We start from the raw sequence: 25,719 nt of genomic DNA on the forward strand, positions 1-25,719 counted from the left end.
CTCCCAACAGGAGGAGACGGGTGGTGGTGGTTGGGGACTCTTTCCTAAGGGGGACGGAGTCATCCATCTGCCGACCAGACCCGGAGACTCGAAGTGTGCTGCTTGCCTGGAGCTAGAATCCAGGATGTGAAGGAGTGTTTGCCAAGACTGATCAAGATCTTGGACCTCTACGCCTTCCTACTTCTCCATGTGGGCACCAATGACACTGCCAAGAATGACCTTGAGCGGATCGCTGCAGACTACGTGGCTCTGGGAAGAAGGATAAAGGAGTTTGAGGCGCATGTCATTTTCTCGTCCATCCTCCCTGATGAAGGAAAAGGCCCAGGTAGGGACCATCAAATTGTGGAGGTGAATGTGTGGTTATGCAGGTGGTGTCAGAGAGAGGGCTTTGGATTCTTCGACTATGGGATTTTGTTCCAGGAAGAAGGATTGCTAGGAAGAGATGGGACCCACCTAACGAAGAGAGGGAAGAGCATCTTCGCAGGCAGATTTGCTAACCTAGTGAGGAGGGTTTAAACTAGGTTCGCTGGGGTGGTGACCTAAGCCCAAAGGTAAGGGGGAAGTGGGATACCAGGAGGAAACACAAGGAAGAGGGTACAAGATGGGAAGCTTCCTGATTCATACTGAGAAAGTACGGCAATCAGCTAGTTATCTTAGGTGCATGTGCACGAATGCAAGAAGCCTGGGAAACAAGCAAGAAGAATTTGAAGTCCTGGTGCAATCAAGGAACTATGATGTGATTGGAATAACAGAAAATTGGTGGGGCAGTTCACACGACTGGAGCACTGTCATGGATGGTTATAAACTGTTCAGGAAGGACAGGTACGGGAGGGAAGGTGGAAGAGTTGCATTGTATGTAAGAAAGTGGTATGATTGCTCCGAGCTCCAGTATGAAACTGGAGACAAGTTGAGTCTTTGGGTTAAATTTAGAGGTGAGAGCAACAAGGGTGATGTCGTAGTGGGCATGTGCTATAGACCACCGGATCAGAAGGATGAGGCCTCAAGGCTTTTTTTGGACAGCTAATTGAAGTTTCCAGATCACAGGCCCTGGTTCTAATGGGGGATTTCAATCACCCTGACATCTGCTGGGAGAGCAATACAGCAATGCACAGACAACCTACAGCATCCAAGGGCAGAGCCATTGGCTATTATTTTTCAAAATTCGTGGCGATCGGGGGAGGTCCCGGATGATTGGAAAAAGCAGATATAGTGCCCATATTTTAAAAAGGGAAGAAAGAGAACCCCAGGAACTACAGACAGGTCAGCCTCACTTCAGTCCCTAGCAAAATCATGGAGCAGGTCCTCAAGGAATCCATTTGGAAGCACTTAGAGGAGAGGAAGGTGATCAGGAACAGTCAACATGTATTCACCAAGAGCAAGTCATGCCTGACTAACCTGATTGCCTGCTATGTTGAGATAACTGGCTCTGTGGATGAGAGGAAAGCAGTGGACGTGATATATCTTGACTTTAGCAAAGCTGTTGATACGGTCTCCCACAGTATTCTTGCCAGCAAGTTAAAGAAGTATGGATTAGATGAATGGACTATAAGGTGGATAGAAAGCTGGCTAGATTGTCGGGCTCAACGGGTAGTGATCAACGGCTTGATGTCTGATTGGCAGCCGGTATCAAGTGGAGTGCCCCAGAGGTCGGTCGTGGGGCTGGTTTTGTTCCACATCTTCATTAATGATCTGGATGATGGGAATAATTGCACCCTCAGCAAGTTCGCAGATGACACTAAACTGCGGGGAGAGGTAGATAATGCCGGAGGATAGGGATAGGGTCCCGAGTGACCTAGACAAATTGGAGGATTGGGCCAAAAGAAATCTGAGGTCCACCAATAAATCTCTAGAGCAGTGGTTCTCAACCAGGGGTCTGGAGCAGGGTCCGCCAAGCATGGCTGCCTTTAGACTCCCTACGACCCAGGGCAGAAAGCCCAAGCCCCGCCACACAGGATTGCAGCCCGGGGCCCTGAGCCCCACAATCCGGGGCTGAAGCCGAAGCATAAGCCTGACCAACTTAAGCTATGTGGTGCTTTCTATGGAATGGGGCCCCAGGCAATTGCCCTGCTTGCTTACCCCTTAACACCAGCCCTGGCTTTTATATGCAGAAAAACAATTGTTGCGGCACAGCTGGGCTGTGAAGTTTTTATAGCATGTTGGGGGGGCTTCAGAAAGAAAAAAGTTGAGAACCCGTGGTCTAGAGCTGTGCGCGGACACACAATTTGTATCCACATCTGATCTGCAAATATGGTCTGTGGATATAAAATGGATATCCGCAGATTTGCAGGGCTCTATAAATATTCCAGTCACTTCTCAACTCCTCTTCCAGGACACCAGTCCACTGCTGCATCCCAGTCTGAACATTCTCTGCCTCAAGGCTTGGCTCCTTGATGGGTCGCAGGGCTAGAGTTATCCTGTTCTTCAGAGGTATAACACATATTATATAGTAGGAAGAATTATTCCAGATATACTTACCTTCAGAAATGGAGAAGTTTTGTTCACTGGTGTGAACTCTAGGACACTGTCCTGACTTCTGCCCCTCTTCCACTCGTTCTGGAATACCTGTTGCATCTAATGAAAACAGTACTGTCACTTAGTTCTCTTAAGGTTCATTTGGTGGCCCTAACAGCCTTTCAGACCACTGTTGAGGGGTTCTCCCTATTTAGTCAACCTGGAACCTCAAGGTTCATGAAAGGTCTGGGAAATCTCTTTCCACCTGTAAAAGTTCCTGCCCTTTTTTGGGACCTTAATCTGGTTCTTGGTCTCATGAAGCCTCCTTTGAACTGATGGTGACCTGCTCCTTATTGAATTTGTCTATGAAAACAGCCTTCCTAGTGGCTATTATCTCAGCCATAGAGATGGAGAGACTAGGGACTTAATAGCAGACCCTCCTTTCACAGTTTTCTACGAGGATAAGGTTTCCTTATGTCTGCATCCCAGGTTCCTTCTAAAGTGTCATTTACCTGCCAGTTATCTTTCTGAAACTGCCTGAGTCCAGTGTGGAGACTGTGTTCTCTATGCTAGATATCAGAAGGGTGTTTATCCTTTTGCCTACATAGGACCAAACCATTTCATAAATCTCCAAGACTTTGTTTTGTTTTCAGACAGATCCAAGAGCTCTGCTCTTTCTACCCAGAGGCTAACAAAATAGATTTCAGGGTGTATTATATAGCTTGTTACAGTGTTGCCAGCATTCTAGCTCCTGCTGGGGTGTCGGCTCACTGGATGAGGTCACAATCTACATCTGTGACTCTCTGCTTAAAAATGTCGCAGTTGCTGAGATCTGCAAAGCTGCTCCATGGTCTTCGGTACGTACCTTCTCCAGACATTATGCTTTAGTTGATGCCTCTAGATCTGATGTGGCAGTCCTTTCCTCTGTAATGGACCCAACTCTGAAGTTCTCAGGGCAGGTCCACACTGCCACTTAAGTTGACCTAATTTATGTTGCTCCGGTGCAAAAAAGACACCCACTGCGTGACGCACGTTACAGCGACATAAGCACTGTCCACGCTTCTGCTATGTCGGCAGACACTTTCCAGCCGACATAGCTTCTTCCTCTCGTGGAGGTGGAATAATTGTGCTGAATGGAGAGTTCTCTCCTGTTGGGATAAAGTGTCTTCACCAGACTCGCTACAGCGGCGCAGCTGCATTGGTGCAGTTGCGCCGATGTAGTACTTCCAGTGTAGATCTGCCCTCAGCGAAGGAGAGAAGGAACTAAGGGCAGTTTGCCTGTGCAGCCTGTTACAGCCTCTGTGTGGGGCACGAGGATATCAACACAGCACATGGGCATGCTGAATGGACATTGCTAATGAAGATCTCTGATCAAAGGTGCATGCAGCATATGTGCACCTGAAGTGGAGCGCCCATAGGGGCACACATCTCGAAGAAGTACAGTTACTGCACTGGGGAGTAACTTTTTCATAGCATATCAGGGTTTTTTGTTTTATTAAACGTGTACTTTATTTTTCCAGTGTATCTTTAGTGTTTTAGCATTGTAGGGATTAAACATAGATTTTAAAACAATTTTTTTTGTTAGTATTAGTTATTTGTAGTTCTGCTTTATTGGTTATGTAATTTGGCTGTAGTGTTTGTATTTGACCTGGTTCTTTCAGTTGGTGTATTTGTTCTGGAATTTGAAAGTTGAGGTGGTCTGTTAACTTTCATGAGACAAGGATGGGAAACTTTTTGTATTAGGTGATTTTTGAATCAGTTAGCCTTTTGGCTGTAGTATCCCTGTGATGCTATTTTAAATTATGATTTTATTTAAATCAGTAAAAATTCAGATAATTGCTGGTGAGGTCAGCAGAACATGTGGCACATGCCAGAATTTTTTTGAGGACTAAAGTTAATGAGATTTGCCTTTGAATTTCATAAGAAATTAAGAATCTTATAAAAACCATCTTTTTTTGGTTCTGGTCTAAATTTTCTGCTTATGGAGTTTAGTTGTTTTAGTATTAAAATACTGTGCATCTGGCCAGTAGAACAAGACATCCAATAATCAAAAGAAAAAGAATCTTAAAATGAGACAGGTGGCAACTCTGTATACAGTTAACTAACTACAGCCTTTGCACATTGCTTGGACACTGATCTATTCTTGGTGCTTTCTTCTAACAGCTAGTTGTTGGCTTCTTAAACAATAATAGAAATTAATCCATCCACTTACTCTGCAGGATTAAAGTCCTTGTAGGTTTTCAAGTTAAAAGAGTTAAATGCACTGCATCCTTTTAAATTGAATAAGCATTGTCTGGCTACAGTTTCACCCTTTCCTGTCTTTTCTTTTCCTGCCTCCTTCCGCATGTTCTGCATGGTTTCTATCCTGCTGGTGCTGCCTTCACCTGGGTCCTGTGCATGTGTTTCTAACCCCAGGGAGAAGGAATCACTTTGCCTACTACAACTATCACACTTATGAAGGTAATGCTATATTTAATACTGTTCTTTCTTCTTAGTCACTAAAAACAGTGCTGGCAAAAAAAAACCAACCCCAACATTTTTTCCCAATGAATGAAAGACCATTCTTGTTTTTGAAATGGGCAGTTTATTACATGAAACACTTATTTTCCTGGATATATCAGATTAATTTTAAATAGTCTAATTACTGGTGAAGAGGTGTCAAATAGGTCTTGAATTAATCAGATACTATTAACCCAAGAGCTAAACCTTCCAGCTAAGACTCACAACTGAATTTCATAAGGCCTTTCCCTGTGGTTAAAGGGCAGCACTCTACTGTGAAGGAAAATGCTCCTTTATCCACCTTGTTGCAGAACACAAGGGGAGTGATTTATTTTTTTTAACCTCCTTCTCCCTCACTGTAGAGGGAAAGGATTTTTTCTTCTCAATGCTCTCTCTTGGCTCTCTGAGTCGGGGATGAAGTATTCAGTAATCTTTGCTTCTTAGGCAGATGCTCGGACCACTGGAAGAACTCTCTTCTGTCTTCCCTATAGAGTCCCAGTGGCAATCTTTGGTATTTCTCATATAAGCTGGATATGCTACTCCCTGCTCTGCGTGATACATCTATTAGGCAGAGCATTGATCAGCGGGACTCCAACACACAGATTCCAAGGCCAGAAAGGACCTGATCTGATTTCTTGTTAGTAAACAAGCCATAAAACTTCCCCAAAATAATTCCTAGAGCTTATCTTTTTAGAAAAGCATCCAGTCTGGATTAAAAAAAGCTTGAATTGATTTTAAAATGGCCAGTAATGGAAAATCCACCGTAATAGTGGTAAAAATGTTCCAATGGTTAATTACCCTCAGACTGTTAAAAATTTAGGCCTTATTTCCAGTCTGCAATTGTGTAGCTTCAATTTCTAGCTATTGGATCTTGTTACACCTTCCTCTGCTAGATTGAAGAGCACATTATCAAATATTTGTTGCCCATGTAGGTACTTTTAAACTGTAATCAGTCCCGTCCCGTCCCCGTCCCCCCCCGTAACGTTCTTGTTAATCTAAATAGAGTGAGCTCCTTGAGCCTATCACTATAAGGCATGTTGTCTAATCCTTTAATCTTTCTCATGGCTATTCTCTGGACCCTTTCCAACTTATCAACATCCTTCTTGAATTGTGGACACCAGAACTGGACACAAGATTTCAGAAGTGGTCGCACCAGTGCCAAATATATGGCTAAAATAACCTCTCTACTCCTACTCGAGATTCCTTTGTGTATGCACCCAATGAGCACATTAGCCCTTTTGGCCACAGTGTCACACTGGGAGTTCATGTTTAGCTGATTACCACCAAATCTTTTTCAGAGTCACTGCTTGCCAGGACAGAGTTCCCCCATTCTGAACTAAGAGAAACATATCTAAACATACAACCTTTTTGGTTGCTGCCAAATGATTTTTGAAAAAAAATTCTAATTTAATAATTACTCAATGTAAAATTCCATAGGGAATGAGATGAGGAACCGCAGCAGGGCTTCACTCAGTTACAAGTCTCCCAATTTTAAAGCTCTGCTCATAACCTGCTATATAAATCATTGCAGTGTTCTTTGATTCTCCTGATAATGTAACATAATATGCAGTCACAGCCTATTTTGTCAAACAGGAGAAGAGTACAAAACAGCTTGATTACTACTTGAGAAGCTAGTATGGTATAACCTTTACCAATACACCATTTCCCAGTTTATTTAGCAGTTCTCTTCTTTTGTCTTTGTTCCATAGAGTACTTTAAAGACAGTAGTGTTTTTTATCAGCAGTGCTGTTGCAGTATATAAGTGTAGTATCTTTGCTTGGGGAAATAATAATACCCTCTGCAGACATTTGGCATCTGGCTCCATTGTTTTATGGAACTTACTCCAGTTTCACAAAGAGCATTGTCCCATAGAGTTGAAAAGCCTCATGAAATCTTGGTTGATTACAGAGAGTAGATTTCATCATGGAGGAATAACTTGTATTACAATTGCAGTTTTTCAACTCAAGCAGTTTTTGTTCTTTAAAATATATTTCTTAATGTAATTTTAACCAATTCCTATATTTAAGATTGCGGAAGACTCCTTTCCTTTGTTGGATCTCTTCGTATAATAGAGTCTGCTAGGCCCATCTTCATTAAGCTGTTTTACAATTTTCAAAGTCTTCTGTTTTACAGTAGAAGTTAACTCCTCACTAGGTGTGTACTATTGTCACAATCTTAGCCATCTACAAGGGCCTGGCAGACTCTATACTGACTAGATTCATGCCACAATTGCAACTACTGCCTGATAGATGGGCATTTTGCTGCCAGATGCATTCCTCACATTCTGTTGGATTGATGGGCACAGGTCATCCAGGCAACACCAGTATATTAGAAACAAAAACATTACAGAGGAACATTACAGAGGAATGGACTGCACTGCCAACTGCAGCATCCAGGCAACACCAGTATATTAGAAACAAAAAGAATCCTAACAATTGTATTGGTCCCTTACTGGATGGAAATAGTAGAATTATCAATAATAATGCAGCAAAGGCAAACATGTTCATTAAATATTTGTTATATATTTGGGGAAAAAACAGATGATGTAGTCACATATAAAACTCTTTCCAGTCCACTAGTATCTCAAGAGGATGTTAAACAGAAGTTTCTAAAGTTAGACATTTTTTTAAATGAACAGGTTATATAACTTGCATCAAAGAGTATTTTAAAAAAGCTGGTTGGACCATTAATGTTGATTTTCAATGCAGTATTGGAACATCAAACAGGAATATCAAGGGTGGGGGTCTCACAGGGATTGGCTCTTGGCCCTATACTATTTAACAGTTTGAGTAATAATCTGGAAGAAAACATAAAATCATCACTGATAAGATTTGCAGATGAGACACAAATTGGAGTGGGGTAAATAATGAAGAGGACAGGTCACTGATACAGAATGATCTGGAGTGTTTGGTAAACTGGGTGCAAGTAAACTATGTGTTTTAATATGGCAACATGTAAATACGTATATATAGGAACAAAAAAATGTAGACCATACTTCCAGAATAGGAAAAGCAGTGACTCTGAAAAAGATTTGGGAGTTGTAGTGATGATCAGCTGAACATGAGCTCCTGGTGTGGCGCTGTGACCCAAAGGACGAATGCAGTCCTGGAATACATAAACAGGAATCTTGAGTAGGTGTAAAGAGGTTATTTTACCTCTATATTTGGCACTGGTGCAGCTGGTATTGGAATACTATGTCCAGTTTTTCCACAATTCAAGAAGGATGTTGATGAGTAGAGGGGAGCTCAGAGTAGAGCCATGAGAATGGTTAAAGAATTAGAAAACCTACCTTGTAGTGATAGGCTCAAGAAGCTCAATCTAGTTAGTTTAACAAAATGAAGGTTAAGGGTGACTTGACTGCAGTCTACAAGCATCTACATGGGGAGAAAATATTGATAGTTGGCTCTTCTGTCTTACAGAAAAAGGTATAACACAATCCAATGGCTGGAAGTTGAAGCTAGGCAAATTCAGACTGGAAATAAGGTGTAAATTTTTAACAGCGAGAGTAATTAACCAGTGGAACAACTTACCAAGGGTCATGGTGGATTCTCTGTCACTGAAGCTTTTAAAATCATGTTTGGATGTTTTTCTAAAAGATCTGCTCTAGAAATTATTTTGGGGAAGTTGTCTGGCTTGTGGTTTATACAGGAGGTCAGACTAGATAATCACAGTGGCCACTTTTGGTCTTGGAATATATGAATCAATAAAGTTAACCTGCCTGGTTTAAACAGATGTCTCTCTCCAACATTGCCTTCTGCACTGGTTTAACTAAATCAGTTTAAAATTATACCTTTAGTTAAACTGTGCCACTCTAGTTAGCTAAATAATGATGTATATATCAAGAGTATGTAATATTGAATGGTAGTGTACTTTGTTTCAAGAGTCCGCCTTCCTCAAATTTATAAATTCACTGTGTAATATCTTTGAATTGGTACAGTTATGAAAGTGGCTATATATCAGGGGTACATTGCACTGATTTTTTTTGTAGAGTGATTAAACAAATATATGAAAATTTAGATCTAAACTAGTTTTGCAAAACAAATATTGTATGAAGTTCCATCTTTCCTTTTGTATTTTTAAACTAAAAGATCAATGATAAAGCAGTAGGAAAGTTAATAGTGCTTTATATGTTATAAACTTACTTGTTGCTGTATTTTAATAATAAAGTATCTGTGGTGGGCATTGTTGTAGGTTTTTTAAACTGTGCAGTACATGGTTTTTACAACTGGAGCTGGTCAAAATTGGGAATTTGGGGGGGAATTTGATCATGTTAGAAGAAACCCAATTTTTTCAAGATTTCCCGTGAACCAGGGACTTTAAAAAAAAAAAAAAAAAAAAAAATTAGAAACCACTGAAACGTGGTGTTTCTGAAACTAAATATGCTCCCCGGATCCTGGACAAAATTAGTTCAACCTGAAATGTTTTGTGAAACTTTCAGGTTCAACAAATCAGTATTTCCAGCAAAACTAGTTCATCAGAAAATTTCCAACCAGCTCTAATTACAGCTTTATCTTGTTAGGCGGTATGTTGGTAAATCACAAATGTTCATAAATGACTATTCCCTGAATAGTATTAGATGGCAAGATCACCTTTGCAGATTTTTATTACTTCAAATAATATTTGCTTTCCAAATGCTTGTGGGCACTTTGTAAAAATGTGTGCATGCAAATACAAATCTTTGAAGAAATTAATACTATTAAGGAAGTCGTAGAGAAAATATCTTATCAAGACATTTGAAACGTGTAAAATGCCAGATTAGAAAAGGTACAGTTCAGTCCCTACACAGTAGTCTAGAAAGGTCTGAGCCGCATAAATAACCAAGCTTAAAATACACAAAAGCTAATTTGATCTCCCTTCTTAAGGTTTATACTTCCATGTTGGTTTATGATGTCTGTATATGCCAAGTTAGCTTTAACCAACTGCGTTTACAGTGAGAATCTGTAAGAATTTTTCTGCACATGTGCATCTCTGCTATTGCTACCAATTGTGGCAGATGTAGTGCAGATAGGGTGCAGGCATCTTTACTACCTTATGTCTACACCAGTAAAAATGTTAGACTATACCATCACGTATCTGTATGTGTATAAAATAAAACACAGATCAGTGTTATACACTTACTTTATTGTGCACCTTCTACTACTTTACATGCAATATGCCCAATAATGCACATCTCCCTAGGAATTTTACAACATTTGAAAGTTCAGAGCTTAAAAAAATAAAAAGATAGTTTTGAAATGAGTATCCTGCCAAATAAATATTTCCTTTCAGTCTCAAATGTATAATTCCCCTTTGACACACATACATCCCTCCCACTCATGCCCCGTACCTTCCCCCCCAAAAAACTGCATGGTCTGAGTTCTAGGATGAACCATATTTCCATTCTGGACAAGTGACAGGTTTAAAGTTTGATACCTTTGATCTATTAGGGAAAGGAACAACTTTCTTAAAATGTAAGTTTTTGGGGACAGGGATTGTATTTTATATATGTAAACAAGACCTGACCCATTGTAATAATTAGCACCATTGGAATGGGACTGTTACAAGCTTTCCAATGAGAAATGCTGTGTTTGCTTCTGTCTGTTAAAAATCCTGAGTTAGACCTTAACTTTGTGGAATTATGATGAATGGAAAAGTACTTTTCAGAGGTTTTTAAAGTTTTATTAATTCTCGTTTTCTCTCCCTTGCAGTCTGTAAAGTTGTTCTCATGATAACTAAGACACCTGACTTTATTAGTGGATGGATTAAAAGAAAATGTATCAGTTATTTTTTTAAGAAACTATAACATATGTGACATCTGCATAGTGATATAAAAAGTTTTATTGGCTTGGACACTCAATGAGTAATGAAGATTTCTGTAATTTAGATAAACAAAAACTTTGTGACTCCATACCTTGTCTTGTGCGTTTAATTATATTTTATGGTGTGTATGTCTATGTAAGAAATACCTGACGGTGTGATATAAGGTTTTACTAGTAAGAGTGTGTGATATGGATTCACTATTCACAAGGGATAAAGTCATGAATGAGAGATGTAGATCATCCCAAGCAAGTGCCTATGTTTATGCCTAGAGGTATTTTCTCTGTGGCATACATAACAGAAGAAATATTTTAGAGGTTTATTATGTGGGATCCTTTTTCATATCTCTCTGCATGAAAACATAGGCGTCTTTGTTAGCATGACTGAAATTCTGGCCGCAGATGACATCAATAGCAAACTTTCATTGACTTCATTGGGGCCAGGATTTCATCCTGAGTCCAACAGTAGAAGGCTCAGAGGAAGCTGTAAAAACCTTTAAGTAAACTAGCACTGCAGAATATTGAGTTATTGGTCTTTAAAACTGTGGTATTTTTAGGTGTAGAATAGTTGCCACTAGTACAGGCCTGAAACTTGCATCTTCAGGGCCTCAGTCAGGTGTCATTTGGATCTGTGGTGTTGGGAATTCTGTATTTCGGAGGAGGAGGTGGAAACACTTGTAGGTTTAAAAACAAAACTTTGCTATTTTGAATTTTGTAATGTATAAATAAATCCTCGGGAGAAGTATTAATGGGCAGCGTGCAGGTGAGATGATCAAAGGTGTATATGATAAATCATCATGTGTGCCATTTATCACATGGATGTTGCTTCCACATTTGTGTGTGTGTAAAGGATTGTTTAATAGCTCTCTCAGATACTATAAATGCCTGGAGTTTTCCTTGAAACATCATATGATGACATTTTAGATTTCTGTAGATTTGCTATTGTGTAACTTTTACTCATTTACATAAACAAAATGTGCACCCTTCAGAACTACTGTATTTACCAAAGTTAACATAGTAAATTTCAGTAGGACGCAGTGACTTGAATTGTGAATTCCTAATATCAAACATATGGTTAGCTTTTTGCCAGTTGTGCAGGCCACATATGAAGGAATATAAGAGGTAAATGAATGTTCTCTCATTTTTAGCACATTGTCTTGTTTCTTCTGCTGATTCTTTCATCCACCTTAACATTATTTTTTCTCTCCTCTTCTACATTATCACTTCTCCTGTGTCTTCCTTTTTTTGGTCTGTATGTGGCTCTCATCAGCTGCTGTGCTGTCTTCTATGTGCTGGCAGTTAAGTGTAATTCATTAATATCCTGTACAATAAAGCACTGGCATATAGTATTTCAAAGATACAAATGTTTGTGAACTTTGCGGGCAGTGCAGACAGCAGCATAGTGGAAGTAAAGCACCTTGGATGAGGAGATCAACCTAAGAAGATGAATGTGCAAGTGAAGTGCCCTTTAAGGATATGGGCTTCTAAAACAGTTATGTGTTCAGTGGTCTGCTGGTAAGGAAGAACTTGCATTTCAAGAGAAACTTGAAAAGAAATTAGATCGTTCACCTTAAAGAGGTGACTAGAGGGGTGTCATAAAAGTATATACTCTGAGTGGTAAAGAGAAGGTAGATCAGCTGCTTCTGCTCTCTGTGTTTCAGGATGCAAGATCAAGGGGACGGTCAATTAAATTTAAAGGTAGCAGATTCAAAACTGATAAAAGGAAATACTGTCTGTACACAAAGCATAATTAGACTATGGAATTTATTGCCACAAAATGTCTTTTGAAACCAAGAATAGAGCAAAAAGGGATTAGACAGTCATGGATAATAAGAATATCTCAAGTTTTGTTAATTAATGTGAACAAAAAAATGGAATGAATATATGATTTCGTGATTCACAGCTTAGACCAATATCTGTTAGAGATTGGGGATGAGAGGGTAATCATCCCAAATCTGCCTATGTTGGGGCTTCTTGCAACTTTCTCTGAAGCATCAAGTACTGGTTGCTGTTGAAGACTGAATAGTGGGCTAAATGGATTGTGGGTTGATCTAGTCTGGCAGTTCCTGTGTTCCTAGACAGAGACCTGAAAATGTAGGTTAACAGAAGCTCAGGAATTAGGAGTGATTTTTAAGGGGCTTTCAGGAATCTTGAGAACTTAGAACTATAGAACTTAGTTCTGGACTCTGAATAAACTTTCAATTTCTGACTGATAAAATGTCAAATTAATCATGGGTGTGAAAGAATGTGGATAGACACTATACTTACCTCTTGTTTTTAGATGCTGAAACAAGCATACATCTTTGATTGCTATAAAAGATGTGTAGTGGGGCTGTTTAAATGACATATGTTCTAGACATACAATTGCTCTCCAAACTGAGTTGCAATACAATAATTGAGAGATTTCCAGTGGCTTTTGTCCCCATGAAGATCCCATATGTATTGGTTTCCATTTTAACTGACAAGATTACCACTCCCCCATTGAAGAGCATTTATACATGTGCTGTAATTTGAATAATGTTCTCTAGTGCTTTTGTGTGCAGACTGAAACTAAAAATAATTGGAATGCTATTTGTAGGCAACAATATTTTTCATCTTGTGGCCAGCTGTGTGTCCCATTCTAGATATCAGACATAGAGATTTTCAACTTCTGCACTCGTTCTTGAGGGGGGAAAGTAAGATGCATAAGTTTCCATTAGCATTGAAAGCTGTAATACCTACCTGTAAAACGAGTTTGTGTATATGCATGAAAATCAATGGTAGATGGCGAGAGGAGATGGCAGCTAAGTTCTCTCCTCTTCGGTATGTCTCACTAAAAGGTGCATGTGTTTGTGCGCATGCACACATTTTGGTTTTCTTTGGTGGGAAAGGGAGAAGTAGGGGTTAGTATATACATTTTAAAGAGAATAATATTCTTAGGGTCTCCGGTTGCTCTTTTATCCCTGGTTTCATTTTCTGCAAGATCAAAATGTACGTTGCTGGGACTGAAGATAAGCTCAGGAGGAACATTACTGCAGTCATAGTCCTTTTACAATGTATCTTAATTGTCATTTCTCATCCATGAGGAAGAAGCTGACACATAGGCATATGTTTAGTAGGGTAACAGTTTTTACACGGAACAATTTTTTTTTTTGCTTTTTGACTTGTTTCAGCATCTGGTAAAGGGGGAAAAAGTTGGTCTCACAAGCTACCTGACACAGTGATTGAGGTATTGATGGCAATGTGCATTTCATTAGAGGTGCTGTGATAGAGACAAGGCTTAGACCTATATCTGTGGTGCTGACATCTACACATTTCATACAGATATTTTTGAAATCCTTATTTTTTCTTTCTCTGTTCGTATATATCAGAACTCATTTTCCTCAAGCTTCTTCTATACTGTAAGCTACCATTTAAGCACAAATGGAAATATAAAAGAATATGTACAGTAGAAAGCTCTAAGAAAAAGATTATCCTTTCTAAAGTTGCTAAAGCAATTTTCTGTTGCATGGGCTTTCCTGTTTAATATTTACCATCCATATTATCTTTCTTCACATAAACTTTAGCAACTGTTTCTAATGAAGTTTAAGGACACAAATTAGATTAATTTTTGGTTAACATTCAGAATTAGATGTTTTGAGTTTTCCAATATGAACTAGAAATAATCAAGCCATATTTGCAAATCAAGTGCTTTATGCTTACTCTACAGATGGTTCTGACTCCAGAGATAAGCCAAAACTCTATCGTCTGCAATTAAGTGTCACTGAAGTTGGAACAGAAAAATTTGATGACAATTCTATCCAGGTGAGGAAAAACAGCCTCAAGTGAAAGAGCTGATCTGAACTTCAACCAGTCACATGTGTAATCCTGGGAGCGAGCTCAGTTCACTGAGGACCATAACTATTTAATTATTTAACCCCCTCAGCATGGGCCTCAGGCTTTCCTGTTAGTAAGCATTAATGCAAAATGCATTTAAAAAAAGCCACTCTGTACCTACCAGTTTACTTCATCCTCACCACATCTGGCTGAACTGACTTACCCTTACAAGTCAGAAGGGCAGATAAATCTAAATGCAAACACAAATTATTTTCTGTTGATCAGAATGCTTTGATTTTTTTTTCTCTTTTGCTTAAAGAAGAAACTGAAGGCTTGATCCTTTAAACACAAAAATGAATACAGGCAGTCCTTGGACTTACGACACAATATGTCATAATTTGGAACCGCAATCCACTCCATTGCGTGACCAAGCATCATAAAGTTGAAACCAATTGTAAGTCAAATTGGTGTCAATTGAGAAGCGTGGCAAGTCAAACGTCATAAAGTTGAGGACTGTCTGTAGTCCACTGAGGAAAAATTCCTAATCTTACCACAGGTACCTATTTGGCTGCAACTACTTTGGCATCAGAATGCCTCACAGTCTTTAATGTATTTATCCTCACAACAACTTTGTAATCTAGGGAAGTATGGGGAACCGAGGCACAGAGAGACTGTAACATGTCTTAAGTCACACATGATGATTGTGGCAGAGGAGTCTCTCATGTCCCAGGCTACCACCCCAACCACTGAACCATCCATCATCATCCACTTTACTAGTATGTATTTGCAGGTTCAAGTCTTTTTATCCACAAAAGGACTCACGTGTTGCAATATCTATCTTTTAGACCTCTTGAAAATTGCTGGAATTCACACACCCTGAGTTTTAGGTGCCTAAGATCCCTATAAAATGAATGGGAAGATGGGAGGATAGGACAACCTGATCCAGAAAAATCAACCTGCTAGTTGGGGAGCTACTTAAGCCCTGCCCCTTTCTTGGATCCGGGGTGCGGGGAAATGCCTATCTCTGTTAGTGATCTGCAGCTGGGAACCCCTCACCAGGAGTCAGGTGGGTTAGACATCCAAGCAGTTTCTTGCAAGAAAGGCTTAGGTGCCTGCCTAATGCCACACAGATGCCTGTGGTGGAGAGACCTCCCTTATCCCAGTGGTTAGGGTACTCACTAGGATGTGGGAGGCCTCTCTCAATTCTCCCTGCTGCCCGATGAGAAGGCATTTTAACAAGGATCTCCCATATCTCAGGTGAGTGCCCTAATCACTGGTCTATGGGATAATCTGACATGGGCCATCTGTGTCTCTTGTTGAAGCCATTTCACTTTAATAAAATATTATTTGGGCCGGAAACTATGAGAATCACTCTAGTCCAGTGACTAGGTCATTCACTAGAGAGTTGGTAGACTCCTGTTCAAATCTCCTTGTATCAGAAAGAAGATGGAATTGAACTGGAGTTTTCCCATCCCAGGTGATTACCTAACCACTGGGCTAAGGGTTATAAGAGATGCCTCCCCCCTCCCCCCCACTGGCCATGTGTCCCTCCCAGGGAACCCCCAACCCTCTAGACCCACCTTGCCTCAGTGGCTACTGCCACTCATCAGCTAGCCCCCTTTCATTGGGGCAGACTGCAGTGTAATGGCCACTCATCACAGGCAAGGGGGTAGGGTCTGCTGCCTTTGCTTATCCTCAGGCTGCCCCTCTGCAGCCCCAGTGCCTCTGTAGGCCTTCACCAAGGCCTGCAACCTGGGGGTTTATCAGGCTGGAGGTCCCCAGCTCCCTTTGCCCTTCCCCAGCGCTGCTGTGCTCAGGCACCCTGTTCCCAGGCAGCTAGCCCTTCCCACTCCAGGGCTAGAGTGGGATGACTTTAGCTCCTAATTAAGCTGGCCACAGCTGTGGCTGCTACTCCAATCAGCCTAGCTTGGCTGTTTTAACTCTTTTTTCCCCAGCTGCAGCCCTCTCCAGGGCTGCTTTAACCCCTTCGGGACGCTACACTCTAGGTTGAGAATTGTGCTGGGATTGAAGTGTCAGGCAGCTGTGTGCATGCTCAGAGGCAGAATCTTAGGCACTTAAGGAACTTCTACAGCAAAAATGTAGGCACCAAAGGAACCTATGGGGTTAGGCAGTTTTGTGTGGATCACAGTGGTACCTAAAACTCAGACTTAGGTTCCTAAATCCCTTTGAATCTTGTAATACAATTATGGGCAGCATATTTATAACAAAACAGTATATTAATAATGTGCAAAGTATATTTTGAGTAGAAATATTTAGCTTAAAATATGCTGCAAAAACATGTTATGGTTGTCTTCATCTGGAGCAAAGCTTAAACTAAGATTAAATTACTGATGCTTTAATTGATAAATTTCTAATGAAAGTTCAAAGGCAGGAGTAAAACTATATCAATATATTGCAATTAGGGTGAATTGCGATACACAGTTATGCTTTGTTTCTGCAGTGATTCTGAGTTAGGTCATTTTAGAACTATTTAATATTTGTATTTCCAGTTGTTTGGTCCAGGAATTCAGTCTCATCACTGTGACCTCACCAACATGGATGGAGTTGTTACTGTTACACCAAGAAATATTGATGCTGAAACTTATGTGGAAGGTCAGCGTATTTCAGAGACCACCATGCTGCAGAGTGGCATGAAAGTTCAGTTTGGATCATCTCATGTATTTAAATTTGTGGATCCCAGTCAGGACCACATTATTCCTAAAAGAACTCTAGATGCAGGTCTCATGATCAAAGGTCCAAGGCACAAAACTGGGTGAGTACACAATCATATTTTTTTGAGTGAAAATAATATAGAGCCATAAAATAATATAGAGTCTTGAGTGTAAGACCATCAGGCTGTGAGTGGCTACTCTTAATTGTTCTAAATTAAATTTATAGTAGAAATAACTATTATAATACTTTAGCTCCACCTTGTGAAGTTTTTAGGACTTGCATATGTTTCGTTATTAAATATAGAAGTGTATTTTTCTCATGACACGGATTCACCAAAATGGGGGGGGAAAAAAGTAAAATTGTTAGAATCCTAACACATTTCACGGCAGCTCAGTCAAACACTAGGAACATAAGGAATTTACTAACTTTACATAGTGAGTCTGGTGCTTTTCTTTTTCCTTAGACAGTAACTTCGGAAGTTTCATTAGAGCAGATGTGAATAAACAAAACAGGAAAAGATGTACTCTGGGTGCATCTCTTCTGTTTGCCACCTACAATCCAGATACAATGTAGCAAGAGTTTCAAAAAATATCTGGATTCCCCCTCAGAAATGGATGATTGCAAAACTCCATTTGAGATGTCAGAATAGGGAGCCCAATATTTTACCTTGTGGCCTTGTCTTCCAGATGTGTAACAGTTGCTCCTCTTTTTTCTGTGCCTAGAGTCCATCAATCCAAAGTTTCCCCTATCATTTGTGTTCATATTATTTTGATGGGTGCAGTATAAAAACATAGATTAGATATGAGGACGAATATTGCCTGGCCTTAGGGCTTCATGTTCATTGGGGATTTAAATATGCAGAGAGCCCCAAGAGTTAAAATCATACGGAACTACTTGGAAGATGTAAAATATTGATGATCTGCTCACGTCTCTGACTGGTCCAAAGGAAACTATTAGAGTAGGATGTCTGGGTGGAAGACATTGAGGCACAAAAGCTGATTATGTAAGAAATTATCCATTTTGAAAAACTGGGTGAGAAGAGGTATATTATGCTGTCATTCAGTGTTGCCAGTTAATTTTAAAAATCTGTACTTTTTACCACACTCCTCTTCCTATTCTGGATTTATGTTTAAAAACTGGAAGTACATGTGGGCATTCAGTATAAGAAGTTAAAAAGAATTTTGTGAAAGCTGCTTTTCTGTGATCTTCATTATGGGTGAAGAGTTATTCCTTCAAAGACATTGGTCCAGAATCAGTCAGTCAACAGGTTTCTGTCCTTTTTTGTGATATCCCCCCCTCCCCCCTTGTATCAGAGGAAGTCCAGTCAACATTTGAAGTGTAGGTTATAGATGTTACATTCGTTTCAAGGTCACAAAATACAATACACCCATCTATCAGCTCTTGAACAGTACCATACTTTTGAATTTGTTTAAAAAATATTCACAGTCCAAAGATGGAGCAGCTCACTGAATGTGGAGAGGGTGTTCCTCTCCTTGGCAAGCATTCAGAAATGTAATCCTAACTGAGAGCAAAGAAAAAAGTGTGTCCTTTGTAAAACCTGTACACTTTGTTTAACTTATGAAGTTAAAACTATTTTATGTTCTTCACCTAAATAAACCACTGGCAAAAACTACTGTTTAACAACCATTTTAAATTATGATCTGAGGAGTGACGACATTAAACAGTCTACTGTAGTATTTGAAACTCATAGATTCTTTTGCAAAAAGGCTGTACTCACTTATTGAGTCCTCTCTGAGATCTGTTGCCATGCATATTTTCTCAATTCAGAAAAGACCAAAAGTCTGTAAAGTTGATAATTTTATAGTTGATATGCAGCTTTTTTCTCTACAGGACTACTGCAGTAATTAGAAAGTAACACCTCTTTTTGTGACTTGGGTGGCTGTGCTCAGGTCCAGAAATATCCATTGTTATAATTAATCTCCAGTGTCTATCCTCACAGAGTGGGTGTTGGAGTGCTGCTGCAACAGAAACCTTTATGTGCAGTGGGGGTACCCAAAACACACACAACGTTATATTTTCATTGGCTTCTTCCCTGTGCTGGGATTTGGCTTCAAACTCCCTAATTTTGTCACCCTGCGGACTCCCATTGGTTGTAGGGGTGTCTAATTATGTGTTTGAGTTTTTCGTGCTAGAGAAGTTTGCTGCCAGGGAGTATAAGGTGATACTACCTAGAGATGTAGGGTCTCATCTCTAGGTAGTAATCAGATCTTTGATAGTTCATGGATAATATTTTCATTGAAGAATTAATGTTTTATAATTGTGTTCTCAAAACCCAGGAAAACGTATTTGTTTCCTATCCTGTGGTCAGTGTAATGAAATTTGTATCATGTAAAGGTTTCCAGTCTAAGCCTTTTTTATCAATCAGTAGGCAAAAAGGATTGCACTTCACTAAAAATCGACATGTGTGTTCCAGTTCATTTGTCCAAATTAGTCTACGTGCAGAAGACTAAAGAAGCTCACTGCAGGCTGCTCTCCTAAAACATAGCAAATTGTAAAGCAGTCAAGTGTACACCAGACTCTCCAGGCTTCAAGGAGTGTTGCGCTTGCAGCGAGGCGATCCCAGTCGCAGACAAGCACTCCTAGTGCGTTCGCTGCCTCAGTGAGGGCCAAAGCCAACTAAAGTGTACGCTCTGTCAGCAGCTCTGACCGAGATCCTGCAAGGACACAGAGCTCCATCAAAAAATCATCTTTATGGAGGCAGCTCTCTGACCCCAGCCCTCCAGTGAGCATGACTCTTCCCCTCAATCTTTGCCTTGGAAAGATAGTGAGTTGAAGAAACTGTCTGGGTACTCCACTCACAAGTAGAAAAAGAGAGTGGGAAGTCCCCTCAGCGAGCCCAGAAATAACCGAAAGCGATTACCATCTCACTTGGTTGGTATCCTCAGCACCACCGGCACCAAAATCATCCGGCACCCACGCCTCATGGCACAGTTGGTGTCCAGTACTGTTGATAGGCTCGCAGACCCTTTGGGCTTGGGCACCGATTCTGTGGTACAAAGACACCAGGGCAGACTCCCTAAGATGCTTCTGGTATGCGAGCTGTCGTCCGTACCGCCAGCAGCATTGACCCATTCGGCATTGGAGAGATTGGTACAGATGAGGTCCCCATGTCCCTGGCACCACCACCAGTGCCAGGACACTCCATACCGGCAGAATTCAATCAGGCTGGTGACCTGGCTATGTTGGAAGCTCCTGACTCTCAGTCCCTTGGTACCGGAACTGAGCCATGGCCAATCAAAGGTTATTTCCCCCACAGTTATGCCATGGCCCTCTGATGTCAAGTGAGGGATTGGGCAGTGAGCCAGATGGGGTTTCTTTATACTCCTCCAAAGCTCTATATGGGACACAATATCAATAGGGTCCAGGAATGTACTACCCGATGGCACCACCATCATCTTGGTATAGTCACCCTTGAGCAACTCCACAGGCCCTATGCTACTGCAGTGGCCATACGAGGACCTCTGGTGACTCACCAACAGCTTGCCTCAGGGTCACCAAGTATCATCCAAAAGCCTCCCAGGCACTCCCCCTCAGCTACACCATCGTATGCCTCAGAATCCCAAGAAGTGGAGGAGCAGGAGGTGGACACAGAGGAGAAGATCACACCCAAAGCCGTATCCTCTTCTTCGCTGGGCAAACCGATCATGCCGTCGCCACTTTCCATGGGGGATGACTTCTGCTTGTTTCAAGAGCTGGCAAAGAGAGTGGCGGACGCACTTTACATGCCATTGGAGTTGGTTAAAGATACGCATCACCAGCTTATTGACATCCTTCATTCTTCATCTACTTCCAAAATCGCATTGCCAATCAAGAAGGCCATCCTACACCCAGCTAAGACGGTGTGGCAAACCCTGGCCTCAGTGACTCCAACATGCAAGCAGGTGGACAAAAAGTATGATGTCCCCACAAAGGAATCGAAGTTCCTATTCACCACCCACCACCAAATTCCATCATAGTGGATGCTGTGAACTCTCATGTCTGACAGAGCCACTCTTAAGACAACACCCTATGACAGACTGGAAGGCGTATTCCTCAGCCAACTTACAGTTTTGAATTGCCAACTGCGAGGCACTCACAGCAAAGTATGACTACATGAATTACGATAAATTACACAACTTTATTGATAAGCTGCCAGAGAGCTCCCGGGATTCCTTCAAGGCCATCATCCAGGAGGGGCAACTGGTAGCAAAAACATCTTTACAGTTGGCCCTTGATGCTGTTGACACGGCTGCCAGTACCATCTTTACAGCTGTGTTAATGAGATGGGAGTCGTGGCTCCACCTCTTGGGATTCCTAAAGGAGGTGTGGACCATGGTGGAGGACCTCCCCTTTAAGGATGAAGCTCTTCGCCAAGAAGACCGATGCCTCTCTCTTTGAAGGATTCCATGGCCACTCTCAGGTCGCTGGGAATCTCCACATAAGGGCAGAAGAGACATTTTAGTCCTCAATACCAACAGAGGCCTTATTCATCCCGATTCCCCTCACAACGGAACTATGAGCTCCAGTGGAAAAAGGGAAAGTTCTCAAAGTGAAAGCCATCAGGCTCCCACTCCTTGATCCAGCCGCCTGCCCCTAAACACCACTTTTTACGGGCAAGTCAAGGCTCTGCGAGACCACTCCCCACTACTGTCTGTGACCATGCACCCATTTGGCCCCTGTTTGGCAGCGTTCCGCAGTGCCTGGGAGCATATAACTTCGGACAGATGGGTCCTAGAGATCATCAGATGCGGATATTCCATCCACTTCACCTCCCTGCCCCCTCCAGAACACCCTTTCCCATCATCCCTTTTCAGGGACCCTTCTTATGAGTTTACTCCAGCAGGAGATAGATCGCCTCATGCGGTGTGAGCCATAGAACCACTACCTCAACATTTACAAGGCCAGGGGTCCTACTCTTGTTACTTCCTATTACCCAAATGGAAGGGCGGTTGGAGACCCATCTGGGAGCTCAGAGCTCTCTTACTACTATGTCAGTTTCACTGTACACACCCAAACCAAGGGAAAAAATATTTCAATCGTAATTTACAGATAGGCAAAGTAAGGAAAGTGCTGCTTAAGAATTAATTAGAGTTCTGTTTAAGGCTATTTACTTTTTGTCAACATCACATACCAAAATATACAATTTGTGTTTCAATGGTTATAAAGCTTTCACTTCTTGAATCTCAACATCTACTATCAATACATTTTCTTGTCTTACCACCCCGTAGTTTCCTGCCACTGTGAACATTTAAATAGATAAAAATTGAAGGAAAAAAAAAGAAAATTTAAATCAGTAAAAACAGAACAAATGCTTAAAAGTAAACATTGATATTGAAACATCAAAATTATAAAAAAAGAAATTGAATTCTGTCAAGCCTATGTATAGTTCCTATAAATACAGTATTTTAAATACAAATATTAATAAATAAGACAGTATGGCAGAGCTGTTTGGTTTGCAGTGTATTTGCATAACTATCCTGTGTCATTGTTTTTTATACTGCATATTTGTAATTCTTGAAAGTTACTAGAGGTTTTTTTGGTCTTAATCTTCTTAGGATTGTTCAGGAAACAACATTTGATCTGGAGGGAGATGTTCACAGTGGAACAGCATTACCAGCGAGCAAGGTATTAAACTGTGACTAGACTGGGCAAAAATGATTAAATTTATAGTTTTATATTCTTAGTTCATAAATCTCTCCAATTATGAAATATTGTGTGGTTCTCGAGTGGCACTAGGTAAGCTTTTTGGATGAGTGACTGTCTTTTTATGTCTGTATAGCATCTAGCATACTTTCTGTTAAGGGAGAGAAGAACTTTTTTTAGGAAAAGAACTGCAATTTTTAAAAATTTTGAAACATGTCAGATTTGGAGTAGTAGCATAAGTTCTGGAAGAAATGGTTTACTGGATAGAGGACAGGTTACACAGTCAAAAGTGCGTGAGCAAATGAAGTGGGGAAGAATGCATTGTAAAACCACTTGTAAAACTGAAGCCCATAATGCTGACGACAGCTGACTTATAAAGAGGAAAAAATGGATTTGTGTGCCCTTTTATGCTGCTTTGGTGTATAAAGAAAAGCAAGATTTTTTTTCAAAAATAGGAGTGTTCCTTCCCCTCCTCCCCCCCCCCCCCCTTTTTTTTTTTTAAACATTAGAAATTCAGGTTCTGTCTAGCTTCGGGGAGGGACTGAATATTGGAAAACTAGTGAAATAGCAGCATACGTCAGCGTATAAACACTGAGCAGTTGAAAGGGGAAAAGATTTTTAATCAGTGTTTAAAAACGTCTTTTTTTATTCTATTACTGAGGTTTTATTTAACCTCCGTAACTAACATTTTGGAGAAAGGCAGCCCATTATTCCTAGTTTTGGAATTATTCTATATTAAAGCTGTTTTAAGCAAGAATCTGTAGAATCTTTGCATCATTATCAGCACTGTTATTGGCTTTCTGTTAATGTTAACTTCGTTGGTTTTAACATTCCTGCCAGTACATTGCCAAAAATACGTTTCTAGTTGGCTGTTGTGATGTTTTGAATAGCTAGTATGAAAATTTCATTGTGGTGAGAAAACATGCTGCATTGCTGTCTTCTGTTCTGTAGTCTTCTCTGTTCCCTGTGACTTTCTGGCAGCTTTGACATTTTTTTCCACAGTGATGAACATAAGTCTTGGCTGATCTAATGCATGCATGTTAAAGATTTGTCTTCCTGTTTGAGTTAGAGCACCAACAGGCTGGATGGTGACAGAACTTCATCAGCATCCAGCACAGCTGAACGAGGAATGGTGAAGCCAATGATTAGAGTGGAACAGCAGCAAGATTATCGCAGGCATGACGGCAGGTAGGAAATACATTATCATTTCTAATATTGTCAATAAAACAGACTTTTTTCTGGAAACGTGACGCAAGGTGTCATCAAGATGTATTGAAATGGTAGGAGTCTGCCTGAGGAAAAGTGTTTTAATCCTTTCCAAAATAAAGGATGAAATTAAGAGAATATTAAAATATCTTATTTTTATGTTAGTTTTGATTTTTCTTTAATTTATATCTGGTTTTTCCAGACAAATTGCTATTTTCTGAATTTGTTAGACCGTTGTTGATTTTTTTCATAAGAACATAAGAATGGCTATATTGGGTCAGACCAAAGGTCCATCCAGCCCAGTATCCTGTCTGCTGACAGTGGCCATTGCCAGGTGCCCCAGAGGGAGTGAACCTAACAGGTAATGATCAAGTGATCTCTCTCCTGCCATCCAGCTCCACCCTCTGACAAACAGAGGCTAGGGACACCATTCCTTACCCACCCTGGCTAATAGCCATTAATGGACTTAACCTCCATGAATTTATCTAGTTCTCTTTTAAACCCTGTTATAGTCCTAGCCTTCACAATCTCCTCAGGCAAGGAGTTCCACAGGTTGACTGTGCGCTGTGTGAAGAAGAACTTCCTTTTATTTGTTTTAAACCTGCTGCCCATTAATTTAATTTGGAGGCCCCTAGTTCTTATATTATGGGAACAAGTAAATAACTTTTCCTTATTCACTTTCTCCACACCACTCATGATTTTTTATATACCTCTATCATATCCCCCCTTAGTCTCCTCTTTTCCAAGCTGAAAAGTCCTAACCTCTTTAATCTCTCCTCAAATGGGATCTGTTCCAAACCATTTTAGTTGCCCTTCTCTGAACTTTTTTCTAATGCCAGTATATCTTCTTTTGATGTGAGGAGACCACACCTGTACACAGTATTCAAGATGTGGGCGTACCATGAATTTATGTCAGGGCAATAAAATATTCTTGGTCTTATTCTCTATCCCTTTTTTTAATGATTCGTAACATCCTGTTTGCTTTTTTGACTGCTGCTGCACACTGTGTGGACGTCTTCAGAGTACTGTCCATGCTGACTCCAAGTTCTCTTTCCTGATTAGTTGTAGCTAAATTAGCCTCCATCATATTGTATGTATAGATGGGGTTATTTTTTCCAGTGTGCATTACTTTACATTTATCCACATTAAATGTCATTTGTCATTTTGTTGCCCAGTCACTTAGTTTTGAGAGATCTTTTTGAAGTTCTTCACAGTCTGCTTTGGTCTTAACTATCTTGAGCAGTTTAGTATCGATCTGCAAACTTTGCCACCTCAATGTTTACCCCTTTCTCCAGATCATTTATGAATAAATTGAACAGGATTGATTCTAGGACTGACCCTTGGGGAACACCAGTAGTTACCCCTCTCCATTCTGAAAATTTACCATTTATTCCTACCCTTTGTTCCCTGTCTTTTAACCAGTTCTCAATCCATGAAAGGACCTTCCCTCTTATCCCATGACAATTTAATTTATGTAAGAGCCTTTGGTGAGGGACCTTGTCAAAGGTTTTCTGGAAATCTAAGTACACTATGTCCACTGGATCCCCCTTGTCCACATGTTTGTTGACCCCTTCAAAGAACTCTAATAGATTAGTAAGACATGATTTCCCTTTACAGAAACCATGTTGACTTTTGTCCAACAATTTATAATTTAAAC

At 40.5% G+C, this 25,719-nt stretch overlaps 1 protein-coding gene across 30 annotated transcripts in view; it reads left to right on the forward strand.

The window, feature by feature from the left end:
* The window catches only part of AFDN (afadin, adherens junction formation factor), a 215,865-nt gene that overhangs the window by 95,219 nt on the left and 94,927 nt on the right, over positions 1 to 25,719 (forward strand). For 20 of the 30 annotated variants that reach the window (XM_043543212.1, XM_037895158.2, XM_037895174.2 and 17 more), the window contains exons 9-13: positions 4,867 to 4,911; positions 14,434 to 14,528; positions 17,051 to 17,313; positions 22,769 to 22,838; positions 23,926 to 24,044. In XM_043543212.1, the coding sequence (XP_043399147.1) occupies positions 4,867 to 4,911; positions 14,434 to 14,528; positions 17,051 to 17,313; positions 22,769 to 22,838; positions 23,926 to 24,044 (592 nt within the window). The remainder of the gene's footprint in view (positions 1 to 4,866; positions 4,912 to 14,433; positions 14,529 to 17,050; positions 17,314 to 22,768; positions 22,839 to 23,925; positions 24,045 to 25,719) is intronic. The other 10 variants (XM_043543219.1, XM_043543220.1, XM_043543222.1 and 7 more) reach the window with 1 other exon arrangement.

This window comes from Chelonia mydas, chromosome 3, assembly GCF_015237465.2.
Source record: "Chelonia mydas isolate rCheMyd1 chromosome 3, rCheMyd1.pri.v2, whole genome shotgun sequence".
Lineage (NCBI taxonomy): Eukaryota > Metazoa > Chordata > Testudines > Cheloniidae > Chelonia > Chelonia mydas.